The following is a 27,496-nucleotide window of genomic DNA, read 5'->3' as shown; positions in this document are numbered from 1 at the left end:
AATTTTGTAGAGCTTAATTAAATACATATATATGCAAATGTATTTTAATCACCACCTGGTAGCACTGACGTACTCTGAAGTGCTTTGTCAATGCTAGTGGCGAGTTTGACTGTAAGATAGACTCTTTAGCTGGAATTTGTGATGTAGTTGTTCATTTTGACCTTGCATGTTTCCATCTAATGCATGGGCTTTCTATTTTCTGTCATTCCTGACAACTAGCAGACCATACCCACATATTCTCCCTACCCCTTCCTCACAAACTATGGCTGCATATGGGCAAACACAGTTTACCACAGGAATGCAACAAGCCACAGCCTACGCCACGTACCCACAGCCGGGACAGCCCTATGGAATTTCCTCCTATGGTGAGTCATTGGAGCGTTATTCTTACGGTGTATTCTGGTGGGCCTGTGTTGTGGGTTTGAGTAGCGCTTCAAGAGTGTTGCTGTTGGTCCGCTTCCAAAATTGTTGTTCGCCTCTTGCTTGCAATTCTGTGTAATTCTTGCTAGTGAGCTTTGTAAGGACAGTGAACTCTTACCTTGAGGTCAGAGGTGATGAACAGATTGCCGGGGTCTTAGGCCTCTTGCTCTTCTTTCTCCCTGCTTTATATCTGAATTTGGCATCAGAGCACTTGACTCTGGAATCCAAAGTATTTTTGTGCATATTTGTGATAAAACTTCTATGAATGAAGTCTTTTGGGGTAAAGATCCATTTCCTGTTTATCAGATGCCTAGCTATGATTAGGGAAGTACATGCAGAATTCAGCAAACTCTTGCCCTAAACCTAGGGGTGGTTCCATGATCGAATTTCAGCATTATCACCCATTAGGAAAAGTGATCTATATATCACCTCCCGGACCGCACTTTGAAGACGCGGATCAGGAAGCATTCAAAGCTCGCATGCTATTTGTTCCTTCTCACCTGGAGATTATCTTTATCTTGGTGTAACTTAACTCAATTGTGATGCAGTCAATACCTGTAAATTAAAAAGAAATCCAGCCAAATCCCAAAGTTCTATTTACAGAAGACTACAAATCTCAAACTACCTTTTATTCAGTTGAGTTGTAATCGCAATTTTTCAACCAATTAAATCGAATAGAAGACTACTAAACTGGGCATTTTATTAAGGGAAAAAAACCACAGAATGATCAAGAAAAAAGCATGTGAGTGTTTGTAGAAAAAGACTAGACTAGGTCCTTCTGTCGGTGAGATCATCCTGGCAGCCGTTACATTAATTTTGTTGGTTGTATACTTCCAGCAAACACTGAAAGAATTGGGGTTCTGTTGAAGTTTTTCACCACTCGGAGAAGCTAGACAACTTTCTTCCATTTACTGCTGCCTCTGGACCTCAGGGAATTTGGCTCTCTATTAGTTTATTTATGGAAATAAGGTCTGACTTACATTTATCTCCAGGTTCTGGAGTTTTATTTCAAAACCATCAGAACTAAATGACACTTTCTTTAAGGGCCTGTGGCCCCAAGATTTCTACATAGAACTGTGAAAATAGGGGAAAAAAGAAAAAATGGGCATAGATTCTCATAGTCAGAATAGCAGAGAGGACAAAAAAAATAATCAAGAATTGGTTACAACTTAGATTAGACCCATCACTCATCTGCTCACAGGTTTCTAGGAAAATGAGTTCTCTGCCTGTGGGGAGAGGTTTTGGAGGAAGGTGTGGCTCTCAGTGTTCTCCACCTCTTCTTGCTTCCCCAGATCTGTTTCCACCACAGCAGTTCCCATGCTGAGCCTCTAATGTGGTCCAGGGAGGGATTGGGGGAGGGTCATGATGCCCTTGAGTGGAGAGAGAAGGGGGAAAGTCCCTACTGATGACACATGGGAATAAAGGGAGTTTCTAGAACTGTCCAGCCACCTGTCTAGGGCAGGTGTGTTTCTAGGGATAATTTCCAGGTTTGAGTTGTTCATTGGCAAAATTACCTGTACATAGCACATCATATTTGTTTTGACATGTTAAGATTGTACTAAGTTTTCAATGTTAAGGTCATTGTGAAGTACTCAGAAATACTCAAGAAATTAAAGTGGGATTTCTCAGCCAAATCAGATTCTTCCACTGCCTTGGGATAATTACCTAACTTCATTCTACCCATGAAATTCCCCTAAAATGGAAATAAACAGCAAGACTACTGTGTATCCTAGATCTTAAAAGATATAATTTATCTTCAGTGAAAACCAAGATTATTGAAAAATGTGAATTCTCTTGGCAGGAATGTTTCTGTCTTCCCTCTGTGGGGATGAAGGTCAGTTGTTCATTTTTACGCCTGCCTTTAATTACAATTAAGTGCAGTGGCCTACCTCAGTGTTGCCAAGTCCCAGTCTGGAATTAGTGAACCAGCCTGGTGCTTTGAGAAGTATTTGAGGACTATGAATAATCTTTCTGTAATCCTATAAGACATTAGCTTGCATTTACAGATAATATAATTTCAAATGTACTTTAGCCTGCATGTAGAAGAATCACACTTGAATATTTGAAAACTAGTAATGATAAACAGGATGCCACTGGCCACTTCCCCACGTGTATAGATCACTCTGCAGCTTTAGAAGTCCAATTCTTTAACATTCTGCTTCCTTAATTCTGCCTTTCCAGAAAGATCTAGATCCTCGGGAGAAGGTTCCCCACTTGTTTGTATCCTGTGTTGCTTCCTTTAACTTCAAAATGTCCTGAGCATTAGCCTCAAAGTTGGGAAAAAAGATAGAAATCCTAGAGACTCTGAGCAATCAGGTCTCGGGGGAAAGGAGACTTAGTGACTTGGGAACAGTGTGTCTTGTCTTTTATTAGGGTTATTTCTGACTATGACAGAATGACCTACTCTAGTAAAATAACAAAATGAGTTATGGAAACGATACCTCTAGAGTTCTACTTCCTAGAAAGTTGAATGCAGGAAAGTCAGAGAGAATCATGTGAATAAATGTTCACCTTTAGACTTTTTAGAAGAAAAATTGAACTCGTGGTTTATAGCACTCACCTGTAAGCATTCACACCCTGTCTTCCTGCAGATGAGTTGGGGAGCATTTGGGACTGGGCAGCTGTGTGTGTGTGTGGGGGGGTGCTTGTCTATATTTACCAGCTTCTGAGAATGAACAGGTAGATCAGCTCTCACTAACTGATTTAGGTGCATTGTGGGCAGGCATCAAGACGGAAGGTGGATTGTCACAGTCTCAGTCACCTGGACAGACGGGATTTCTCAGCTACGGCACCAGCTTCGCCACCCCTCAACCTGGACAGGCACCATACAGCTACCAGATGCAAGGTCTGTATACAGCCTCGCTTGGCTGCTTCCCTTCAACTGTTGGCTGTTCACGTCTAAAGCAAATGGGATGTCCTCTTAGCTGCAAGTCGATGAGGGAAGCGGACTGGGCCAGAGGCAGGACAACACCACAGTTCAAATTAGATCCTTCCCCTGCTGCCCTCTCGATCAGGATTCCCCTATTTATGTGAAGGAATTAGATGGAATGATCTATAAGGGTGTTATTTCAAATATTCTAGTTTTATTTTTAATGCCGAAGTTTCTGCTTTTGTTGTATGCTACCAGTTAGAAAAAGAGAATGAAGAGTAAGTGAAGTCAGCCACATAAGAGGCTGTGGTGTGGTGTGCAGGACCCCCTGGATATGGTGTAACCAGCTAACTTTCCTAAAAGGGATGTTCCATTTCTTCATTTTGGTGATGGGTGGTGTTGGGCGACAGTGCACTCTGCTCTACAAGTAGAGTATGTGATGTGTATTGTCTCAATGATCTACCAAAGACCAAATCAAATTTACACAGAGCCCATTGTAGCTGCCCCCTCCCTTGGAGCCCCAAGATAATGCTTCCAAGGACCAGTAGGTCTGTGTTGGAAACTGCAGACAAAACACAACATAGATGTAATTCACAGCTCAGAGTTGGGGGCATCAGAGCCTTTTCCAGACTATGGAGATGCCACTTGTAATGAGCAGATTGTTACCAGGCAAATGCATCTGTAAAGTTCTGGAGAATACGTTTCACATAATTAAACATTTTATGAGACTTTTTTTTTAACCAAACATCAACTTCATAAACTATTTTTGGTTTTCTAAATGCCAAACAGTTACATTGACTCCTCAGTCCTGCTTCTCATCTGAAGGAACTCTTTTTATGATTTTTACCTTTTATCATTATTATGTGGTTATTCCATTATCTGTTGAGGATAAATTAGAAAATATGGAGAAGCACAAAAATAATTTTAATCATATAGTCCATACAATTCTTACCATTCTTTTCTGTGTACATGCACCACAGGCAATTATGTTGCACGATATTGTTTGGTCATGTGCCTATTTTAAGTAAGGAATATATTTTAAACATCTTTTTACACCAATAAGTTGTTTTCTAAAACATCATTGTAGTGGCTGTATGGTATTCAGGGGTACTATATTTAGCTACTCCCTGTTTGTTATTGGACATTTATAACAATGTTATGCATATCTTATCTGTATTTTTAATTATTTCTCCTGAAAAGTGAAAGTGTGGGATTTCTAGGCAAATTCTTTCATACTTTCTAAGAATTTCTTATGTATTTATATGTATAAGGATGTATTATAGGGAAGAGCACACTCACTGATATTATTCATCTTTATTCAGTGATTTGTAATATTCAGGTTTTTAACCTTTGTATACTATTTCATAAGCATATTTTTAGTTTATGACTTTTTTATTTAATTTTTACCGTGTGTCAAGTTAAAATTCTATTGGTCAAGATCCACTAATTTTTCACATTTGTTTTTGCATTTGGTATAAAAAAGGCTTGAATTGTAAAGTTTTGATATGTTTAATAGCTACAGAATAAAACAGTCTTATACCAGACAAGATTTATTGGTAGAAGGAAGCTACTTATATGCTAGATTCCCAAACTTTGAAGCTGTCTTGGAACAGGTTGTACACATACTGAATTTCAATTGAGCAGAGACATAGGAGAACCAAGAGGTGATGGCAATACTTCATTGATGAATTTCACAGATCTGGAGCAATGGAAGACATCATACAGCAAAGCTCTATTTGCTCTCAGGATCTTGTTAAAGAGAGGGACAACCACACCCATGAAGCCACTGTAGATGCCTCCAGACTGTGAGGGAAATAAACAGGAACTATGGGGCTTCCACTGCCCACCAGGCATCTGAGCCTGGTCAAGCAGAAGCATTGTCAAAAGACAGGAGGCAAATGGAATGCCCCCCCCCCCGCCCCGAGACAAAAGGAAGCCAATGCCAGCTTCTAGCGAATTTTGTTTCAAGACAAATGATTCTTAAAAAAATATTTTATTGTATATGTGTGGGTGTTTTGCATGAACTACACACATGTCCAGTGCCCATGGGGTCAGCAAAAAGTGTGAGGTCCCCTAGAACTGTAGTTCTAAACAATTGTGAGTCATCATGTGGGTGCCTGGGTCCTCTGGCACAGTAACAAATACTCTCAACTGCTGAGCCATCTCTTCAGCCCAAGACAAATGGTTCTAAAATGAGTGTTTACATTCTTTTATATTTCACTCTTTTAGTCATATGTCGGTCACTGTGTTTTGCTTCATTGTCAATCTACAAAGGATTAGGGTAAGGAAACCTGGCCTTGGACCTAGATCCTTTGAGAACTAGAGATTGAACTTTTTTTTTTTTTAACCAGCATGCATGAGGAAAGAAATATTCGTACTGTCAGATAGTTTGGGATTTTAGAGCATTTTCACACACATACATATATATACACACACAAGTATATGGAGAGATCGATCTTAGGAATGAGAAACCATACATGTTTAGACATGAAACTTAGTATGTTTACATGCATGTTTAAGCTTCAGGGATCTGTCTGTCCCTATCGTCATGAGTACTGGGATTATTCCATGTCTGGCTGTTTTTACACAGGTGTCAGAGATCTTAACAGGTCTGTAAGCTTGTGCGGCAAATACCCTAACCACTGAGCCATCTCAACCACGTCCAGATGCACTACTGTTAAATGTCGTGTGACAACTGCCACTCCTCACGGAGTTTGTAATGGTGGAGTCTGTTGACTTGGAACCATCTTTTCTGGTTTCTTTCTTTCTTTTTTGATTGTATTTTGACATACAGCTTTACCATGTAGCCCAGGCTATCCTCAGACTTGCCATGTAGTCAGGCTAGTCAAGAATTCCTAATCCTCTTGCCTCAGGTTGCCAAGTGCTAGGTTTACAGGCATGTGCCACCAGAACAAGTCTAAGTATTTTCTCAATACATTTTTTAAGTTTAAAAAATTATTTATGTGTCTAAGTGTATGTCTGTATGTAGGGGGGATAATGTAGGGGTATGTACATATGTGTGTGAGTGGGTAATGTCTGTGTGAGGGTGTGTTTGTGTGTGTGTGTGTGTGTGTGTGTGTGTGTTAATGTCTGTGTGAGGGTATGTATGTATGTATGTGGGGGACAATGTCTATGTGAAGATAGATACATATCTATGTGTTGGGGGTAATATCTGTGTGAGGGTATGTACATATGTGTGTGGGGAATAATGTCTATGTGAGGATATGTGCATATGTATGTGGGGGGGTGATGTCTGGGTGAGGGTACATACTTATGTGTGTTGGGGGGGTAATGTAAGTATGTAAGTATGTGTGTGTGTTGGGGGTAATGTCTCTGTGAGGGTATTTACGTATGTGTGTGTGGAGGTAATGTCTGTGTGAGGATATGTACATGGGGGAGTTATGGCTGTGTGATGGTATGTACATATGTTGGGGGGGCAATGCCTATGTGAGGTTATGTACGTATGTGTATGCAAGGAGGCATGCACATATGTGTGTGCAAGGGGTGTGTGTCTGTGTGAGGGTATGTACATATGTGTGTGTGGGGAGGGTACGCATGGAGTCCAGAAGAAGGCAAGAAGAACCCTGGCGCTTCCAAACATAGGTGCTGGAACCGAACTCAGGTCATCTACGAGAGCAGAGATCACTCTCAATCACTGAATCTTCTCTCCAATCCCCAGTACATCTTACAGTATTTTTTTAACCATCTATAAAATAACTTCCAAAATTCTTCAAATTGTATTAATTTATAATGAATAACATTGCTCCTTTGCTTAAATTCTTCTTGGGCTGGGGTATAGACCAGATGCTTGCCCACTGTGTACAAGACCCCAGGTTTAATTCCCAAATGGAAGAAAAACGTATCTGCCATCTAGAAGATGGGTCAGAGTATAGTTTAGCAATCTCGGGTATTTTTTTTCTAGTTTTCTCCCTAGGAGGAACTTTTCAATCTTTAAAATATGGGATAGGTCCTGAGTTAGCTTCTAGGATGTCATTGTCACCAGGAAAAACACCTTGGTAGTTCAAATGACTCAAGCAAGCTGAGGTGTGGTCCATGCTTCCTCTAAGCACCCTGCTGACAGACTTGAAGAGAACAGGTGCCCATCACCTCCCCCACACTTCCAGACTCCGTGGGATAGGGTAAAGATATTAAAGCTTTGACCCTGGCTCCGGAATATGGTTCTGGAGCTAGGCAACCTCCTCATGGATCTGCCCCTGCCATCTGCCTCCATTCCTTATCTAAGTCACATAAGAAATGGTACCTCTCATGGGCACAAAGTGAGGTAGCATTAAGATTTTATGTACAAATTACTCTAACCCACATAGAGTTCATTGTGAGAAGTCTCGTGGTGATTTCTTACTGTTTCCTCTGTGGTGGTGATCAAGTGATCGATATTTTAATTATTATTATGATCCAAATTTTGTGAGAATTCTAGTTTATCACCTACCTCATTTCCAAAGGAGTAGGGTGTTTATGTGCATTTGTATGAGTAATATATCTTATGTAATAAGTATTTATATATATGTGCACATGTATGTGAGGTATGATTAATATTTACTGTGTACAATAAAATATATTTTCAATCTTTTTAACCAACAAAAAATTCCAATAACCAAAAAGCACAGAAAAGAAAGGAAAATAAAACAAAACAAAACCAGAGCTATATCTAAGTAGTGTTTTGACACGAAGGGACAATGACTGCTAGGAAGAATCAGGGTTCTTTGTGCATGGTACAAAGGGGGTGCAGGGAGTCCGGGTGAGTGAAAGTAACCAAGGGCAACAAGAAGCAACTTGGACTGGATGAAAGGCTGAGTTGGTGATGATGGTGATGGGTGTTGGTGAGTGAGAAGAGCAGGAGACAGAAGGGCTGTTGGCAAAGAAATAACCAGACTTCTGGTTACCCTTGAAGTCACATTTCTACTTGGAGGGCCAGGAATAAGTGGAAAGACAAGAAGAGAAGGTGGCAATTATTTAAACATCAAATTGTTTATTGTTCAGAAGTTTGGGGGGAGGTACGTATGGGGGAGCATGCTTATAATCCTGACTCGGGATGGTGAGGCAGGAGGATGGTCTTGTGTTCTAGGCTACAAAGTACTATGGCTCATTGTGTCGTATCATTAGTATCAAGACTCACTGTCAAGTAAACAAAGGAAAAAAGAGCTCAGGAAGAAAGTGGGGATGTAACATGCTCTGCTGTGTGGAAAACTTTGATGCCCACCCAACAACATAAAATTGCAATGACATTCATTGAGCCCTTTAGAACAACGAGGGCTGTTCTGATTACTTCACATACATCTCAGCCTTCCCACCAGCTCTGAACAACACCTTGCAGAGAGAAGACTGAAAGCCTGAAGAACATGTGAGCAATCATTTAACTAGTATACTATGAGTAGCTTCTCAAGGATGGCTGCTTACGGAAAATGGTGTAGCACTGTCTAATCCTGCCATGTTGTCCACAGTCACAGGGGAGGCTTTTGTAGCCACGTGACCTTAAACATGGCTGTCAGCATTGCCGGTGTCTTCTGAAGGTGGAATTGTCCCAGAAGCATGGTCACATGTTACACATAACTAGCCATATAGCTAGTTGCTTTTTCTGCCCAGAATTCTTGAGAAATGTTTTTAGAGACCCCTTTTCTGAGCCATGTCTGTGTTTGAACCATCCAGAGCTCCTGAATAACACATTCATTAGGCAATGTGTGGCCTTTATGCACTGTGGGGCCTGCCGTGCTGGGACGGCCTTTCTGGGTGCCCTCGTTTAGTCCACATGGTCCTTTCTGGACTCCCATGCTCTGACATTTGGTACTGCTGTCATGGCAGCGGCTTCGGGGACTCCAGCACTTGCTATTTCCAGCTATCAGATCATTGTTTTCTATGCACTTACCCTAAAATCCCATGAAATAATATCTCTGCATTTGGAAAACTCTGTTTTTTATCTTTGCTACAAGATCACTAAACAACTCTTTTCCCACTTTAATTATTTCTTTTGTGATTTTAGTGAAAGGCTAGAACCTTAAGTTCAGCTGAGGAAGACAATAATGTTCATACTCTTAGTCACTGTAGCGTTCACCCTGAGAAAGTGATGCCTTTGCCTGTTCCTTCTGACCTCTTTCTGTTCGCCAGTGTTCCTTTATGCCTCTGGACGAATATATTGAATGATCTGAGGAGGCTCTTCTCACACACAAACCTTTTGTAGATGAACAGGCTTGAAGGGTCGGCTGGGCATCAACAGTGGGCTGGAAGCTGGAAAGCATTGGGTTAGGTGTAAAAAGCACAGGTAAAGTCTTCAATGCTGCTCACTGGTCAAAAGACACTGGCAGCAGAGTATAGGACGTGTTGCGTAAGTAGGTGTGTACGTGCACAGTATCCACACATGTGAGTCTATACAGGAGTAAGAAAACCATTGAAGTGGATCTGTTTGCCTTCGGTTCACTGATTGGTTTCCCAGACTATATGCTGGTTACTCCATAAACCTTTCTACACCTTTGATATAAAAGAGGCAGCTGACTTGCAACCAAGCATTCAGTGTCTATGTATTCCAAACAATAGGACAGAGCTATTGCTGCCATATTATCCACTTAAACCCCACAGGTCACAGAGATGGTTGATTGCATTTAGCACAGAACTCCAAAGGCTCTATTTCTCTCAGTTGGAGGGAAGGAAGCATAGAGCTGAACCGCCAATGATTTTCAGACACCCAAAACCAGTGCAAGTTAACTTGATGGAGACACACAAAAACAGTGCAAGTTAACTTGATGGAGACACACAAGAACAGTGCAAGTTAACTTGATGGAGACACACAAAACCAATGCAAGTTAGCTTGATGGAGACACACAAAAACCAGTGCAAGTTAACTTGATGGAGACACACAAAACCAGTGCAAGTTAACTTGATGAAGACACACAAAAACAATGCAAGTTAACTGATGGAGACACACAAAAACAATGCAAGTTAACTTGAGGGAGACACACAAAACCGGTGCAAGTTAACTTGATAGAGGCTCAACTGTGAGGAAACCTACCTTTCCATGGCAGCTTAGTTCTGTGTGTCATAGACAGTCAAAGGCAGCAACATCTTTATTCATATTTTTATCCCCAGCATTATAGTATGTCTAAAATATATACATTTTTGTTGGTAGTAGAGATATCTATAGCTCAGTGAAAATTAAAAGGTAATATCCATAGACTCTGGTGATTATCAGTTGGGGGAAATGAATTTGGAATTTCACATAGTAAATTTTTATTTAATTTATCATCATAGTATATATTTAAAGCAACCTGTGTTCTTATTAGTATGTGGATTTTCTCGGAAGGATGTCAGGATTATCATGGTAGAGGTGTAGAATGTCTCACTGGGAACCCATCCCCCCCAGTAGCCATGATGTTATGGGGTATTCCTGTCCTTCTGCTCTTAGGGAAGGGGTTCAGATTGCCGTGAGATGCGGGAGGGGCTACAATGAAGGAAACACTAAATCTAGAGTTTGCGGGAACTGTTTCTTTTCTTTGGATGCCCTTGCTTTGGTAGAGGATTTTAAGTTCTCCTTTGTGAGCGGTGTTTTTCTGAGGTTCAGACTGGTGAGGAGAAACAATGGATCAGGGCAGAAGCATGCGGAAGAGCACACAGAAGCACAGAAGGGCACAGGTGCCCACCTCTCTCCACTCTCCTGCATAGGGCGGGGTGAGAACATCTCTGCTGTCTATCTAGAGCTCTTTAGATGTACACGTGAATTGTCCCAGTTTACTAGTCACTTAGACACTCAGAGACACCCTGCTAAACCTTTGCATTTCAACTTATTTGCTCTAGAAATGGTATTTTCCAAGGGGAATTCCTATCAAAGATACAGTTTTGGGAAAATACATAGCAAATCTTCAAAAAGAAAATCTGTTAAGGTTTTTGAGAACTGTGCTTCCTGGCTCGATCACACAATAACGTTATGGTTGGAACACAGCCCTATTTTTAATTTTCCCCTTAATTGCTTTAATTCCTTTGCCTGTCACCTCATACTTAGTTTTAAGTTCTTGGCTTTTTTACATCTTTTTTCCCCTAAGTTGCTTTTTTAAAAAGTAACATTCCATTTCAGCTCTTTTGGCATCTTGTGTTATTTCAAGTGTTGAAAATTATACGGAAATCCCTTGAAATCTAGGTTTAGCAATAATTTGTGACCTTTACCAATTTTATTGTCTGTCTGAGTTGTTTTTAGTTAAAATATATAGAAATATATCAGGAAAGATGAATGGATTACAGCCTTTATTACCTAAGTAAGAACTTTTCTTTGAAAATAAACTGGAAGAAAAGGGAAACTTGGCCCATTAAGATCCATCTTCAGTGAAGGAGGAGGCCTTGCTTTTCAATGGCCCATCTGGCTTTCTGAGGTTTCCCCCACGGGCCCACGCTGACTTCTGCCATAGAAATTGTTCCCGATGATGGACATAGCCCGTGGCAAAAAGGCCAGAGAAGGAAAGCAAACGGACTTCTGTGAAAATCCACGAGGGACACACGGCATCCTGCTTGCTGAATAAATGCTAGAAAATACTTTAAAATGTGGGCAGGACAGACAGGCCCCTGCAGGTTCCAGCTTGCTTAGGCTGCCTGGGATTCCGGTTTTTAATGTGAGCCCTTGTTCTCTTTGAAACAGACCTTTGACCTATGTGTTACTTTTTTTTTTTTTCTTTTTTAAAGCTTTTTGAAGTTAGAAATGGGCAAAATTCTCCAGGTGAAATCACACACAAAGCAGAAATAAACATAGGCTGTGTTCTTGTTAACTAAGAGGAAGTAGTTAGAGACATTTTAATGCAAGTCTTTTTGAGGGATGGTGTGTTTTAAAGGTACAATCAATTTGAACCTATGGGACCAGGAGACCCAGACAAGGTCTCTCACAAGGACTGTTTCTTATTTGCTATGGTTGACAAAGCTCCACCCATTCTCTGTAGAGAAAGGACAATGGAGGAAGAAACCAGAGCCTTGTGATGGACTATCCCTGGGTGACTTCTATCATTTGCCAGCCTAATAAAACAGCAACAGTAAAGTCTTTTGGAAATGAATCAGTTTGATTTCAAATTTAGCTATTAAATTCCTTATATATCATTTTCTCTGCTCTTGGGGTGTGTATGATTTTTTGTGTAAAGCAGAATTAATTCCAATATTTTGAATATCTGAGACCCTGTCACCATTATTGATTCAGACAATCTGAAAGAGTTTGCATGGTAAATTAGAAAATAGTAAACCAGAACACAGCGATAATGGCTTTCCTCCATCTTCTTGCATTTGCTGTGAGAAGATGAGTATCCTATACATTTGGCAACTTTGAAAATAACTCAGGACAAAAAGTAGAAATCTGGAAATACAAACACACTAAAAAAAAATATAGGATGTGGGGGAAGGGTAGTCTGAAGCAAAATCCAGCAAGGCTGGAAGGCATCACACTACCTAACTTGAGAATATACTGCAGAGCTATAGTGACCAGGACAGCATGGTATTGGCATCAAGACCATCACCAGTGAAACAGAACAGAAGTAAACAGTCAACTAATTTTCAAAGAAAGTGATAAGAGTACATGTTAGGAAAGGATAATCTTTTCCAGTAAGTGCTGAGGGGGAAACTGGTCATTCACATGCAAAAGAATGAAGCTATGTTTCCTTCTCTCTCACTATATACAACAATAAACAAAATGGAATACAAACATAGGTTACTATTGCATTCTGAATTTGAAGACTTTAATATGCAAGCAGAACATATTTTCATCAATACACTTGTGATATGCCCTCAGGATCTAACTTCCCAGAGTAAATAGCCTCTTAGGCATTTGTCTGAACCATAAGGTTGGTGTTCCGCTATGCTGCCAATAGCTGAAACTGCAAACTCTGGCCTTCACATGCTCATGCACTCCCACAAGCTACCCCACACAATTTGTGCATACATACAAATTACATGTAGATATACATGCAAAAGAAATACAGCAAATGAACTTAAGGAATGAGGCTCATGGTGCAAAGTCTGGGAAGAACTTGCTCAAAACTTGTCTAGGGAAGAGATAAACAATGATATTAGTGAGCCAGGGTTCCCAGACATAGTCAGTACACACAGGAATAGTCAAGGAAGGTTATTGGAAAGACAAAGATGGTCTAGGCCTTGAAGAATAGGGAAAATGAATGATGGGGAGAAGCATGAATTGAGGAGAACAGGGCCACAGTAAGTTTTCAGAACAGTTTTGACCACATTCTGGATAATTAGCAGAGTGGGCCATGCATGGAGAGCCTTGAGAAACATCTTAGATGAGATCTGTCCTAGCACCTCATCCCAACTCTACACCCTAAAGTCCAGCCTTCATCCCCAGGCTGAGATGCACATGTACACCTTTACATTTATTGTAGCTCCTTTACTCTTTCCAAGCTTTGGAAGGAGAATCATAGCATTTTGTGGGTCCTGCTTTAACAGTATTGACATGTTGGACATTAGGATTCTAGGATTTTCCCAGTGCCATTTCTCTTCCTGTGATTTTTTTTTTCTTTGAGAAGTGATCAAGGAACTTTCATCATGAAGCTCCAGCTTCCCTTCCTGCTTCTCTATGAAGCTTTCTTTGCTCTCAGCTCTTCCATGGGTGGTAAAATGTGCTCCCTGCTCTTTTCTGTGTTGTGCTGTATTTCTGTGCCAGCCTGCTTGGTGCCTTCAACCCCAAGGTGAGGCAGCCCCTGTCCAGGCTTCTGGTGTCTCCTCCAGCAATGCTAACCCACGCTTTTCTCCATGGTCCTCAGGAGTTTGTGGAATGTTTAAGATGTGTTGATGGAGTAGAACTTGATTTTGCAATAAGAGATGTAATCTACTTATTCCATAAACAGTCTCAACATGAAAAGGAGACCAAGGGACAGGAAAATGTGTGTTCTTTGCAGATTTTCTGAAGGAAATGACATTTTCCAATGATTTTGAATGAGGAAGGAGTCTCCATGACAAAGAAAGTATGGATTTTCACAGTAATAAACTCTTTTAGTAGATACAATTTTCTTAAACTATCCAGTAGAAGGTGGCCCCTCTACATCCTTCTGAAGTGTAACTTCACCAGGAGTCACTGGAAAGTCACCTGAGCCAACTTCTTCCAAACCCCTCAACTACGATGGGTTCTAAGACAGGATTCTTTTCACCCTGGGTGACCTTCATGATTTTATGTGAAATAAAAAGAGAAAACATTTCACCATAGAACACCTCTGATACATTTCACTCCCCCGGCAGCTCTGTGGAGTCTGGTGTAGAATTGATGCTGTCTGCAGAGCAGTTGTCATCCTGGGCCTTCCTTCTCTTGGCGATTTGGAGCTCAGCTCAGGCACAGATGAACTCTGTACAGGCTGGTCTGGTGGCTCAGCAGGTGCAGGTGCTTGCTGCCAACCCTGACCTGCATTACATTCCTGGGATCCAGCTGGCAGAAGTCAACCAGTTCCTGCAAGTTGGACCTCCACATGTTCACTCTGGCACTCAGGTGTGCACATATGCACACATGATAAATATGTACATACATAAATGTGAAAAGAATAGAAAAAGAACCACCAATGCCCCACACAGGTTCTACAGATGCTTAAAGAGTATGATTGCTTGCTTTGTGCATAAAGACAGCTTATCTTGGTTACATTCTTTTGAAACAGTTCCTAGAATATCTAGTGAATTTGGTGCTGAAACGTGGCAGTAAAACTCAGACTCTGTGGAATTTGGGTAACATATAGGCTTTGAGGTTAGACAACAATAACCTTCTACCCCAACTGCTGGGACTCCTGGATCTGGGAGGGCCTCAAATAGGCACCTTTCAACAGGGCCTCCTGATAACTCAGAGGTCATCCACCAACTGTATTTTGATTGCAAAGGTTCAAATATATAAGAAAACACTCTAGCGACTCGGATAGTCAATGCACTATGGACATGAAGGCCTGCATGTTTAGAACCGAATGACTTGATGAGACGGAGTCACACCTCTCCCACATCTCTATAACTCCAAGGGTTTTCTGCATGTGTAAAATGAAACGTGACTATCTCCCCTATGGGTGTATCAGGAAAGGGTGATTAGGAACAAACACTTGGGCGTGTGCAGGACAAGTCCTCTGAGGGTTTGAAGTTCCGTATTTGCTGTTGTCACTTTTGTAGGACATCATGGGAAGCTTTCAGTGAATTTCCAACTCCCCATAAATCCAGGGGAAAAAAGAAGCAGAGGAATAGTAAATAGACTTTAAAGTCGGACAGGCATCTGGTTGAAAGTCACTGTGACCCCCATAAAATCTGTAGTACCTTATCCTAACTATTATTTTATCTGAAAACTTAAAATATTAACCCTGCCAATATCAAGCTATGGGCAAGAAAGATGGCTTAATAGTAATCCCAGCAGTAAAGGTGTTTGCTGCGAAGCCTGAAAACCTGAGTTCATTTCCTGGGTTCCATATAGTGGAAGGAGAGAACAGTCTCTCACAAATTGTTCTCCAATCTCTAATGTCCACATGTGCGCGCGTGCGAGACACACACACACACACACACACACACACACACACACACACACATACTAAATGTAATAAAAACATCAGGTTGTGGCATGTAAATCATGGAGAAGATGAGATTGCATCTAACATGGTACAGAAAAATGGGAGTTACGTATTTTTCTTAAAAAATGTTACTATATCTCTACATATGTTACTATCTGGATGTTTTATATGTGGGTTGTAGATACTCCTGTGTTTTTATAAACTCAAACATGTGCATAACCTTTTATATACTCCCATCTCACAGTAAAAAGACTAACAAGTATAATTAGTACTTGTTTGTTTATAGATGAATTAGTACAAAATTAGCTTAAAATACTGATAGTAAATCACGGATGTGATCATATACATATACATATATGCATGCTTCAAAGACAGGCTCATTAATAGGTGAAAAGGTAGGTAGATAAATGAAAGACAGAATGATCGAGGCGTATGCAGAGGGGACTTTCTGAGGACATGGGTTTCTAGGCCATGTGGAATTAAGTCTGATAGAAGCTGGCTAGTGTGTGACTACAGAATGGGGTAGCGGTGCTGAACGGCATTAGGAGAACCACATGGTGGCTCACCAGTTAGACTGGAAAGGGCATCTGGGGCGCGGGGCTGGGGCTGCTAGGAAGAGATCAAACAAGTGCAGAAGATAAATAGGGACCAGACAGCTGAATAAGTCTAATAAATAAGCCCCACAAGGAGCTTGCCTTTATCCTGGGGCCAACTGGGAGCCACTAACAGTTACTTTTCAAGTGGGGGGTGGTGATGGGATCTGCCATGCTCTTTAGAGGAGGAGTTTGCCACTTCCACAGGACAGCAGGAGAGCACTGGACCAGTGAAGGCAGCTAGCAGGGAAGGCTGTGGCTGACAGCGAGTGTTAGCAGCCTGGACTCGAAGCCACCTTATTTGCCCACGTTCTGTGGGGAGCTGGGAAGAGCAGCCTTGAGACCTCGCTTCTAGTAAAGTGAATCTGGTCTGAGCCCCAGCTTCCAGGAGGTACACCTCTCCCTGAAGCAAGTGAGATCCTTTTGGAAGTTGCATTAAGTCCCTGAGGCCACTGGGGTGCCATTAAACTCCTGCTTCAGCACACTGAGTGGAATGGAATCTCAGCCTGCAAATGAGTATAACTGATGTTGGCTTCTAGTGAGTGCAGTCTTAGAAACAGCGTACGTCTGGAAAGTCACTTGGGTACCATTTGGAGTAGTGAACTGTGATTTACTTGGCCCTACCCTAGTGGCCTGTATGTGCCAATATAGCTTCCATGGTCTTTTCTGCTTTGTTCCAGCAAATAACTTATGGAATGAAAATATCCATTTAAAAATATATTTTCTAGATCTTATTCATTTTCTTGGTGAGTGGGGATTATGGAGGTCAGTATTTATTGCCCAAAAATGTGTCATTTAACTGAAAGTAGCAAGTCATAACCTAAAAATGTACAGTTTAAATTAAAGCTACAGGTCATAACCCAACGTATTTTTTCTTATCGACTGTATATAATAGCTGAAGTTGAGAAAAGTGTACTTTTATACAGAAGAAACTTAGACTTATTTCAGAAGGAAATTTTAAGTGTTTAGTATTTTTATACTTTCTCTGTATATCACTGTCATCATTAATTACTTGTTCTCTGATGTACAAATATAGAAGGAATCCTACCCATGAGATTCAGTGTTTAAAAAGCAAAATTAGCTTTAATCCCAGCACTTGAGAAGCAGAAACAGGAAGATCTCTGAGACTGAGGCCAGTTTGGTCTACCTAGTGAGTTCCAAGCTAGCCAGGGCTATGTAGAGAGAGACCCTGTCTCAGAAAAATAGAAAGCCATATAATCATCCTGATACCTCCTGTGTGGTCACAGTGTATGTTGTAACCATCCTTTTATTCCCATAGAATCATCAGTATGAACCCAGTACTTACTATTTAATGAGTATATGATTATCCTGTGCAAATGAACATTAACATTGATGCTTGTTTATTGAAACTTCAATGTTTGGAGTATTAATAGTGTGAAAGAGTTTCTTGGCCAGGTGAGGTGTTCTGGAGACTAGGAAGAAAATCTATTCTAAAATGTACAAAAGAAGAAACCACAAGCATGAGTCTGTGTGATGAGTGCATTTGAAGCTACCTTAGGAAATATTTTCCTCTGTTCATACAAACAACAAATCCTTGGATCTAACTTTCAAAGCTCATAGATGCTTAATAACTAAGAAAAGGATGTCCAGTATACAAAGTGATGAAGTATTTTTCATTTGGAAAAGTCAAAAAGGGAAAAGGATGCATAAAAACATTGGAGAATTTTGTAAGTGTGTGCTAGAATAAACAATAATAAGGCCTACCTTCTCTGCGTATGAGGCAGGGGGTGGTCATTGTACTTTCTGAAATACTACTTCACATGATGTTTAAGAAGCCTCTTAAGCAGGATTTGAAGATGAGGGAATTATATTTTAGAGTAAGTAGGTGAGCTGTCCAGAGTCCAGACAATTCTTAATTTATGCATCAAACACTCTAATCTGGCCTGGGAGGTGGCTCTATCCATAAAGCACTCGCCTAGCAAGCATGAGCTCCCGAGTTTGGATCCCCAGAACCCATGTAAAACATCAGCATGGTGGTGTGCTCTTCTAATCCCAATGATGTTGAGACTGGAGGCTAAGAAAGAAGGAGCCTCCAGCTTGCTTGGCAGCCAGACTGGCCTGCCTGGCAAAGTTGCAGTTCAGTGAGAGACCCTGCTTTGAACCAAAATTGGAAGGTGCCTGAGGAATGACATTTGGGGTTGTCCTCTCACCTCTGTGCACATATATGCATGACTGCATGTCCCCAAGTGACACCCCCTACAGCTGTGTTTTCTGATTGTTAAGCCAATATTTAAATGTTCAGTAGCAAGTAAATAATTGGAGAAGCAACTACTGTGTGTTAGTCATGAATCCACTCTTAAGCAATGAGCTCACATTGAAGACTCTGTGTGATCTGCCTACACATTTGGTGTTTAGCCCACTCATTTGCTATACAATGTATCCTCTCAAAATTGCTTTTTTTTTTTTTTTTTTTTTTTTTTTTTTTGGTGTGTCGAGACAGGCTTTCTCTGTGTAGCTTTGCGAATTTCCTAGATCTCACTCTTTAGACCAGGCTGGCCTCGAACTCAATAGAGATCCACCTGCCTCTGCCTCCTGAGTGCTGGGATTAAAGATGTGCGCCACCACCACCACCGCCCAGCTTATTTTTTATCCTCGAAACAAGACAGCCTCTGAGTACAAAATTTAGAAATGTACATTGGCTTCATAGATATACCATGACTGTGATTGACTGCTTCAGAGAAAACATCTTAGTTTTTTTTTTTTAAAAAAAATCAGTTATTATGTGTGCATGTGTGAACCACAGCACACACGAGGAAGTGAGAAGACAAATCGCCTCTGTCAGGTCTGTCTTCTACCGTGTGGTCCTGGGGACCGAACTCTGGTCATCAGCCTTGGCAGCAAGCCCCTTTACCTGCTGAGACACTCCTGCAGCCCAGTTTTTGTACTCCTTAACAACTTTAGGCTTTATAAAGTATTTAAAAATTAAATAAAATTAAAAGTATATTTTTATTGTTCCATTTTGTACTTTTATAAAAGAACATGAAAACAAAAATCTCATGTCAGCACCGCCACTAACAATCTTTATTCTGTTGCAGAGAGGCACCCCTGAAGGGTGGGGCAGCTCTGCTTTGTTGTTGGAAACAACACTGTAGAGCATCTTTGCTAATGAGCTTCCTAAATAAACGCCTTTTTTCTTTAGAGTAAGATCTTGGCAGTAAAATTCTGTGCATTGCAGTGTATACCACACATCTTAAAAACACACACACAGTTGTTCATTTCTGAGCGTGATCATTTTAGAAATTTAGAAATGCTTGCTAGTTAGACCACCGAGTTGTGTTTTTGTTTGGCACAGCTCAGCGGTAGCAAAATGAATGACGGAGGGACGGACTCCATGATGTGTGCGCACAGCGCCTGCTGTTCATTGTCGGGCCATGTGGACGGCCAACAAAGACAGTGCTGCTCTCAACCGCACCTGTGGCAGAGAGATCCTCCTCTCTCATCTTTGTATTAAGAGTTTCAAGTGCTGCTGTTTATTCTCCCATGAAATAAAATAATGAGAGCCTGCTCAGAGGCCCATATGACAGCCGAATTAATAAGGACATCAGGGAGCATTGTAAGTCCTTGGAAGTAGCAATACAGTTTCTGAGCTATCAAGAACTGTAAGGTTCAGCTAATATGATCACTTTATTTTATTTTATGGAGGGAGAACAAATATTTGTTAAAATTTGCTAAGGAAAGTAAGAAAGAACTCATGAGAGTGGAAAGGGCTCCAGGGAAGAAAATGCTCCAATTGGATTTTGCATATTTCATGAAAAGACATGAAAAACAGTGTGTTTTGTAGACTAAAATGGAAAAGTCATTGGCTGATATTTTCACACAAATGCATACCTTTGCTCTTGCTTCTTTCTGAATTACTTATGCACTCTGAAATTTAAACTTCTTTACTATAATATAAATACAATTGAAATGGTCAGCCATTTTTTTAATATTTAATTTTTGAGTTTGTGCGTGTGATAGACAGAGGGAGGAGAGGGAGAGAGACTACGAGAATGTGGCTTCCAGAGACCAAAGGCATTGGATCCCCTGAAGCTGGGGTTACTGATGTAGAAGCTGGGAACTGAATCTGGGTACTCAGGAAGAGCAGCAAACGCTTAACCACTCAGCCATTTCTCCATCCCTAAAACGACCAAATACAGTGTTACTGATGGCGGTGGATTACAGTGCGAAGATGGAGCTGATTCCACCCCTGACTTATGGAAATGACGTTCTCCTACATCACTGAGTACGTCACCAAGTACATCACTGAACAGGCTGTCTTTCCACTCTGTTCCAGGTAGCAGTTTTACCACATCATCAGGATTATATGCAGGAAATAATTCACTCACAAATTCCTCTGGATTTAACAGTTCACAGCAGGTAATTTAATTGAGAATTCAACTTCTGAAACATTTAAAAATACAACATGATTTTATATAAAGGAAGGATTGTTTATATTAAGCTGTGAGAACTTTCTTAAGCTTTTTAAGCATTTTTTTCTTTATACAATCTCTATAGCAGTCATTTATGTTGAGTCTTAACAGTTTTCAGATGGGTTTCATTTTGTTTGTATTGTGGCATCAAATGGAAGCTCTGAAGGCTGTCTGTAACATTACCTAAAGTTTGCTTGCAAATCTGAGCTCATGAGGGAATATGCACTTGCTTATATGAGTTCACGAAAGACGTAGAAACATAACCATTTATGACTTGACTTTGCAATGTAGGAAGTGAACAGCGGTGCTTTGACGGACAACTCTCTTGTGCTTTGATTTGGTAGGACTATCCATCTTACCCCAGCTTTGGCCAGGGTCAGTATACCCAGTATTATAACAGCTCCCCGTATCCAGCACACTATATGACAAGCAGTAACGCCAGCCCAACGACACCATCAACCAACGCCACTTACCAACTCCAAGAACCACCTTCTGGCATCACAAGTCAGGCGGTCACAGACCCCACAGCAGGTAATCACGTGTTTTACTTAGTTCTGGCTCAATTCTTACGCTCAACTGCAATTTTATGAGGTTATAAACTCAAGCAGTGGGTTGTGCCCTTTTGGCAAATTTTCATAAACACGTAACTACTTTGGACTGCACAATCATGGCACCACCTTTATTATTGTTTATTGGTTTGGAAATTTTAATATAAGGTATGTAAACTTCTCAAACATGTGAGAGATTTTATTAATTTATTTGTCAATATTTTCAGTTTTCATGTTATATTATACATAGCACATAGCCTTTAGAAATATACTTAGAAATAACTACTTATTATTATTGATAACTAGATATGAGACTAATTTAATACCATATATTGGAATATCCAAATAAATTATAGTATTTAGGATTTAACATTTTTTATCATTACATAGTTTTCCAATGATAGCAGTGCATTGCTCAAAGTTTTAAAAAAATGAAAAATTTCAAATAATACCAAAGGGGAATTGTGCAGACCAAGAAGCGCAACCCATCCTCCCTCCCAGGACGTGCTGTGGGTTGTGTCCCAGTGTGTCTGGTGCAGCATTTTCCAGACTTCTGCCCAAGGCCTTGCAAACAAGTGCTTCCCCATCTGTGGCTCTTTTGTCCTTCGTCTTTTCACTTCTTTCCCTGCACTGGTTTGTTCTTTGGGGGACAAATGACCCCCAGCATTATGTGCTCACCTTCCTCCATTAATCTTCTATTTCTGGTATTTTCTCTCAAACCTCTCACTCCATTGTCCTAACTTGTAAAAATGTAGCCCCTTATTTCATGGATTATGAGCCCAGCTGTTATTCTCCCAAAGTAAGGGTTTGTTCCTGTTGTCTACAGAAGGAATTCAAAGAATCCCTTCACTAAGTTTGGAGCACTAACTTGCCTTTCTTGCTACTCTGAATGAAAAAGAAACTTTAATGGTTAAAAATTCATAGCCATGTGAAAGAATTAGAATGATTTGTGAAATATGATCTGGTGGCTTTTTTTTTTTTTTTTTTTTTTTTTTTTTTTTTTTGATTTTTTGAGACAGGGTTTCTCTGTGTAGCTTTGTGCCTTTCCTGGGACTCACTTGGTAGCCCAGGCTGGCCTCGAACTCACAGAGATCCGCCTGGCTCTGCCTCCCGAGTGCTGGGATTAAAGGCGTGCGCCATCACCGCCTGGCTTGATCTGGTGTCTTTTGAGACAGAGATAAGTATTGAACTTAACAAATGTATACTTTTATTAAAATCATTTCGGGTGTGATTCCTTTTCTTCTGAATGATAGTCCATTGAGTTAAAGTCAGCATCCTGTAACCCTGGGAAGCTACAGTGTGGCTTCTGCCGGTGTGTGTCACTAGGCCTTTCTGTCAGCACATGCCTGTGGTCCTCCTCTCAGCCTCCTGACTGCTGTTTTCACCTGGCTCACTGACTTCTTTGTTGGAGTGAACACAGAAAGATAACTGGCAAGGGTTTTTGTTTGTTTGCTTGGTTTGGCTTTTTTCTGTGTGAAGGAAACATATAGAGATCCATTTGTTTTTTTGGTTTTGTTTTGTTTTTGTTTTTCGAGACAGAGTTTCTCTGTGTAGCTTTGCGCCTTTCCTGGGACTCACTTGGTAGCCCAGGCTGGCCTCGAACTCACAGAGATCCTCCTGCCTCTGTCTCCCGAGTGCTGGGATTAAAGGCGTGTGCCACCACCGCCCGGCGAGATCCATTTGTTTTACACTGTGCATTTTTAAATAATACTTTTATCCTTTGAGAACTCAATGTATTTTTATCATATTTACCCCAAACCCTTCTCAGATTCGTCTCCATCTCTCCATTCACCCAACCTCACATTCTCTACCGTCTCTACCTGTGTCTGCATTTCTATCTCTTTAAGCCCTGCAAATACAATTTGTGTTGTCTGGATACTCTTGGGGTTGGGGACTGCCTGGAGAGTGGTAGACCCACCAGGGTCCAGATCTTTAAAGCTGACTCTCCCTCTCTCAGTAACTATCCAATGCTAATGTTCCTCAGCTAAGGGTAGGGCTTTGTGCCCACTTTCCCCAACTCCACAATGGGATTTTTGTCTGGATTGAAACTGTTCAGTCTTGTGCACACTGTCACAATTGCTGGGAGTTCCTCTGTCTAGTTGCCCTGTTGTGTCTGGAGAATACTATTTCCTTGGAGGCATCTACTACTTCTGGCTTTCACAATCTTTCTGTCTCTCTTCTGCAGTGACCCCTGAGTCTTTAGGAGAGGAATGTGATGCATAGGTCTCATTTAAAGCTAAACACTCTGCAGCTAATTATTCCTGATACTTTGACAATCTGGGGTACAAGTGTTTGTGTATATGTAAGTTTTTCACTCATTTGGGATAAATACTTACAAGTATGGTTCTAGATTATATGCAAAATTATGGTGGGTTTTGGTAGAAACCATGAAACTGCTTTCTAAGATGACTACCATCTTGCTTTCTCACCAATGGCATTCCAGTTGCTCCACACTCTAGTCAACATTCCATGTTGTTGATATTTTGGATTTTGGCCACTATCATTGCTGTGGTATCTTGTTTTCATTTGCTATTCTCTAGTGGTATATGTTTCCATGTGGAACATGTTTTCATGAGTATTGATCAGTACTCTTGTCTGCTTCTAAATCGGATTGTTTTCTTACTGTTCAAATAAGTCTTTCTATATTTTGGCTCCAAGCCTCATGATGCATACATATTTTACTAATGATTTTGTCTAGTATGTGGATTTCTAGTAATAGTATTTTTCACAGAGGAAAATTTCACTCTTAATGAAATCTGCCTTACCAGTTTTTTTTTTTTCATAAATCACCTTTGATATTGGATCAAAAATTTATTGCCAACCCCAAAATGGTTAAGAATGTCTCTTATGTTACTCCCTGTGTGGTTTGGAGCTTAACATTTTACACTGAAGTGCATTGATAAACTCAGAATTAGTTTTTGCACAAGATGTGGCAAGACTGTAGATCCATTCTGTTCTACATGAAGAGCTCCCATTGTCCTGGCATCACGTATGAAGACTTCTCCCTTATACCGCATCTGTTCCTTTGACAGACTTTAGTTGACTGACAAGCATTTCTGGGCTCTGTGTTCTGTTCCTCTGATGTAGATTCTCTCTCTCCAGTATATGTTGTCTTGATCGCCGTAGTTCACCAGTAAGTCCTCAAGCCAGAAAATATCAGTTTTGTGATTTAACTCTTCTCCAAAATTATGTAGTCTTTCCAAAGCTTTTTGTCTCATTTAAACTTTAGAATCAGTTTGTCAATATTCATAAAGTAAATGTCTAGAGTAGTGGTTCTCAGCCTTCCCAATGCTGTGACCCTTTAATGCAGCTCCTCATGGTGTGGTGACCCCCACCCACCCAAACCATAAAATTATTTTCATTGCTACTCCATAACTGTAATTTTGCAACTGTTATGAATCATAATGTAAATATTGGTGTTTTCTGATGGTCTTGGGGAACCCCTGTGAAAGGGTCATTTGACCCCTGGAGGGGTCATAACCCACAGGTTGAGAACCACTGGTCTAGAATTTCACTTGGAATTATGTTGAATTTCTAGATCAACTTGGTACAAACTAGTGTCTTGACAGTGCTGAATCTTGTTATCCATGGGCCTGGCAGGTCTTGGGTCTCTTCCATCTGGATGCTGTGCTTTCCCTCATGCTGTTCCTGTAAATGTCTTCTCTCGCTCCCCCTCCTTTTTCTACCTCTGCCCTGCTGACATAAATGATGGTGTGTGAGAGCAATAATCTTATTTGTCACTTTTTATGTCTTCACCCTGGTATGATGCCTTATTTCAGAAGTTGTTCTTTCCCCTCTTAAGGGAAGAGGGTCATCCTTCAGTATTGACAAGGGGGACAGTTGTCATTTGTGAACAAAGAGTTTATTTCTTCCACCCTACCTGTGTATTTCTCGGTTTGCTTTTGATTAGCTAGACTTTCCAGTGTAGTGTTGAATGTGGGGGGTGGGGGGGAGCTGACTTCTTCCCATCTTTATTGTAAAAGGAAAACATATAGTTTCTCACTCGTTCAGTGTGAGATTAACTGTCATTTAAAAATATATTTGTAGTATTTCTTTAACATTATATTTTCATCATATTTAATCCCCACTAACTCCTCCCCCTAACTTCACCCATAGTCACTTCACCTCTCCCTGCTGTAATTATGTCTTCTTTTTTCTTTTTGAAAATAATCCATTGGCTCCAATTAGTGCTGTTCTTATACTTCTGGCTTTGAGGCTATCCAGTGGAATGTGGGCACTGTCAGTATCTTTAAATGGCCTTTAGCAAGAGAAGAACCTTCCCTTTGACTCTACTTTATCATGAGTGGGACTATTGGGTTTTGTCAAGTGATTTTTCCACATCTGTTGAAATGTTTGTAACTTTTCTTCTTTAGCATATTGATGTGATGGATTGCAGTTATTTCATTTTCCAATGATGACCCAACCTTGCATACCTATGATATTCCCACTTGGTCATATTGTATAATTCTTTATATACATTCTTGGGCTTGGTTGCTGATACTTTCCTCAGAATCTTCACATTTATATTCATGAGAGATCCTTGTCTACAGTTTTCATATCCTGTGATGTGCTTGTCTGGTTTTAGTATTAGCATAATGCTGGCCTCATTGCCTAAGCTGGGAAGCATTCCTTCTGCATGTGTTTTCTAGATGAGTACAGAGAATCCAAATAGTTTGTTCATTAAATATTTGATAAAATTTACTAGTGAACTCATCTGGGTCTAGTGATTTCTCTTTGGATCTGTAGTTAATTCACATACGCAGGTCTGTTTAAATTATCTGCTTTATGGGAGTTTCAGCTGATTGTTTCGCTCAAGGAATTGTTCCATTTCACCTAGTTTACCTAATTTGTGAGCATAGGATTGTTTATAATATTGCATTTTGTTTATGTTTATGTTTATTTTACTTTATTTTATTTTGAGACATGTAGCTCAGGCTGACTCCAAACTCTTGACTCTTGCCTCAGCCACAAGGGCAGTAGCCATAGACATATGTACTCCTGACTCATGATAATTTTATTGTTACTTTAATAGCTGTAAATTTTCTAGTAATGATTTTCTTTCATTTGTGATATTAACAATCTGTGCATCTTCCCTGTTCATCAGGGTTAGTTAGGCTGTGTGACAAATTGTTAACTGACAGGTTAGCCAGACTGTGTGGCCCAATTATTAACGGACCAGTTGTACTTTAGAAAACATGAGGTTGTTTGTTTCTTTCCTCCCCTTCATTTCTTTTTAAATTTCATTGACTTTCTCTTAAATTCCATTACTTTCTGATTTTTTAATGTACTTTTGATTTGACTGGTGAGTGGATGACTGATTTCAGGTCCTCTGTCAGAGTTAAGTTTCCATCTAAGTACTGTTTTGGGGTACACCACAAAATTTCACAGGTTCTTTTTTAATTTATTTACTCTAAAATATGTTTATATACTCTTCCACTGAAGCCCTTTCTTTCAGTGCATTTATAAGAAAGGAAAATCTGAGAACTTTGGTAGTATATAATACTTTCACTAGCTACAATCACTCAGTTATTCCTCTCATCAATTAAATGGCTTTCTAGCATTTGAGAAAGTGTGTTGCTCCTATAAAGAAGGGTATTCATAAAGAAATTAGAATTCCATATCTATTTTTTTAAAAAATTGCACTAAAATCAGCTCTGTATTTTCCTGTGCAATCCCAGAAAACAGTGTCAGAATCAAATCATGATGTTTTTTAACTTTAAAATCATAGACAGCACTTGTTTTCAATTTCTATTTAAAAAGACTTTTTAGTAGCTCAAAATTTTTCTTCAGTGTTTAAAGTTTCTTCATCTTTTGCTAATAGCCTACTTAACATACCATCTCTTAGGCTTTGGGGTATATATTGTACAGTCTTGTACTAAACCCTTCAATTAATGTAACCAAATATGTGTTTTCAAAAGAATCTATAAAAAGAATTTAGCAACTTGAAAGTGTTATCACAAAGGAACTTTTAAAATAAGCTGACTTTTCTCAAAGGAGAACCCAAGCTATTCTTTAATATATATATTTTCCCACATGAATCAGGTAGAATATGGATGTTCATTTGAAAGCCAGCTGCTATTCCCTGTTAAGTAATTTGCTTTGAAAATATACTTCTTGTCCCAAATCT

General features: G+C 40.1%; 1 protein-coding gene across 8 annotated transcripts in view; it reads left to right on the top strand.

Moving 5' to 3' along the window:
- Eya1 (EYA transcriptional coactivator and phosphatase 1) overlaps positions 1 to 27,496 on the top strand; it is a 151,899-nt gene that overhangs the window by 41,472 nt on the left and 82,931 nt on the right. For 3 of the 8 annotated variants that reach the window (XM_028864602.2, XM_028864605.2, XM_028864606.2), the window contains 4 exons: positions 220 to 365; positions 3,128 to 3,265; positions 20,686 to 20,768; positions 21,166 to 21,352. In XM_028864602.2, the coding sequence (XP_028720435.1) occupies positions 220 to 365; positions 3,128 to 3,265; positions 20,686 to 20,768; positions 21,166 to 21,352 (554 nt within the window). The remainder of the gene's footprint in view (positions 1 to 219; positions 366 to 3,127; positions 3,266 to 20,685; positions 20,769 to 21,165; positions 21,353 to 27,496) is intronic. The other 5 variants (XM_028864604.2, XM_028864598.2, XM_028864599.2 and 2 more) reach the window with 5 other exon arrangements.

Source organism: Peromyscus leucopus, chromosome 5, assembly GCF_004664715.2.
Source record: "Peromyscus leucopus breed LL Stock chromosome 5, UCI_PerLeu_2.1, whole genome shotgun sequence".
NCBI lineage: Eukaryota > Metazoa > Chordata > Mammalia > Rodentia > Cricetidae > Peromyscus > Peromyscus leucopus.
The sequence above is the reverse complement of the archived record's forward strand: the minus strand, read 5'-3'. Positions and strand labels throughout refer to the sequence as shown.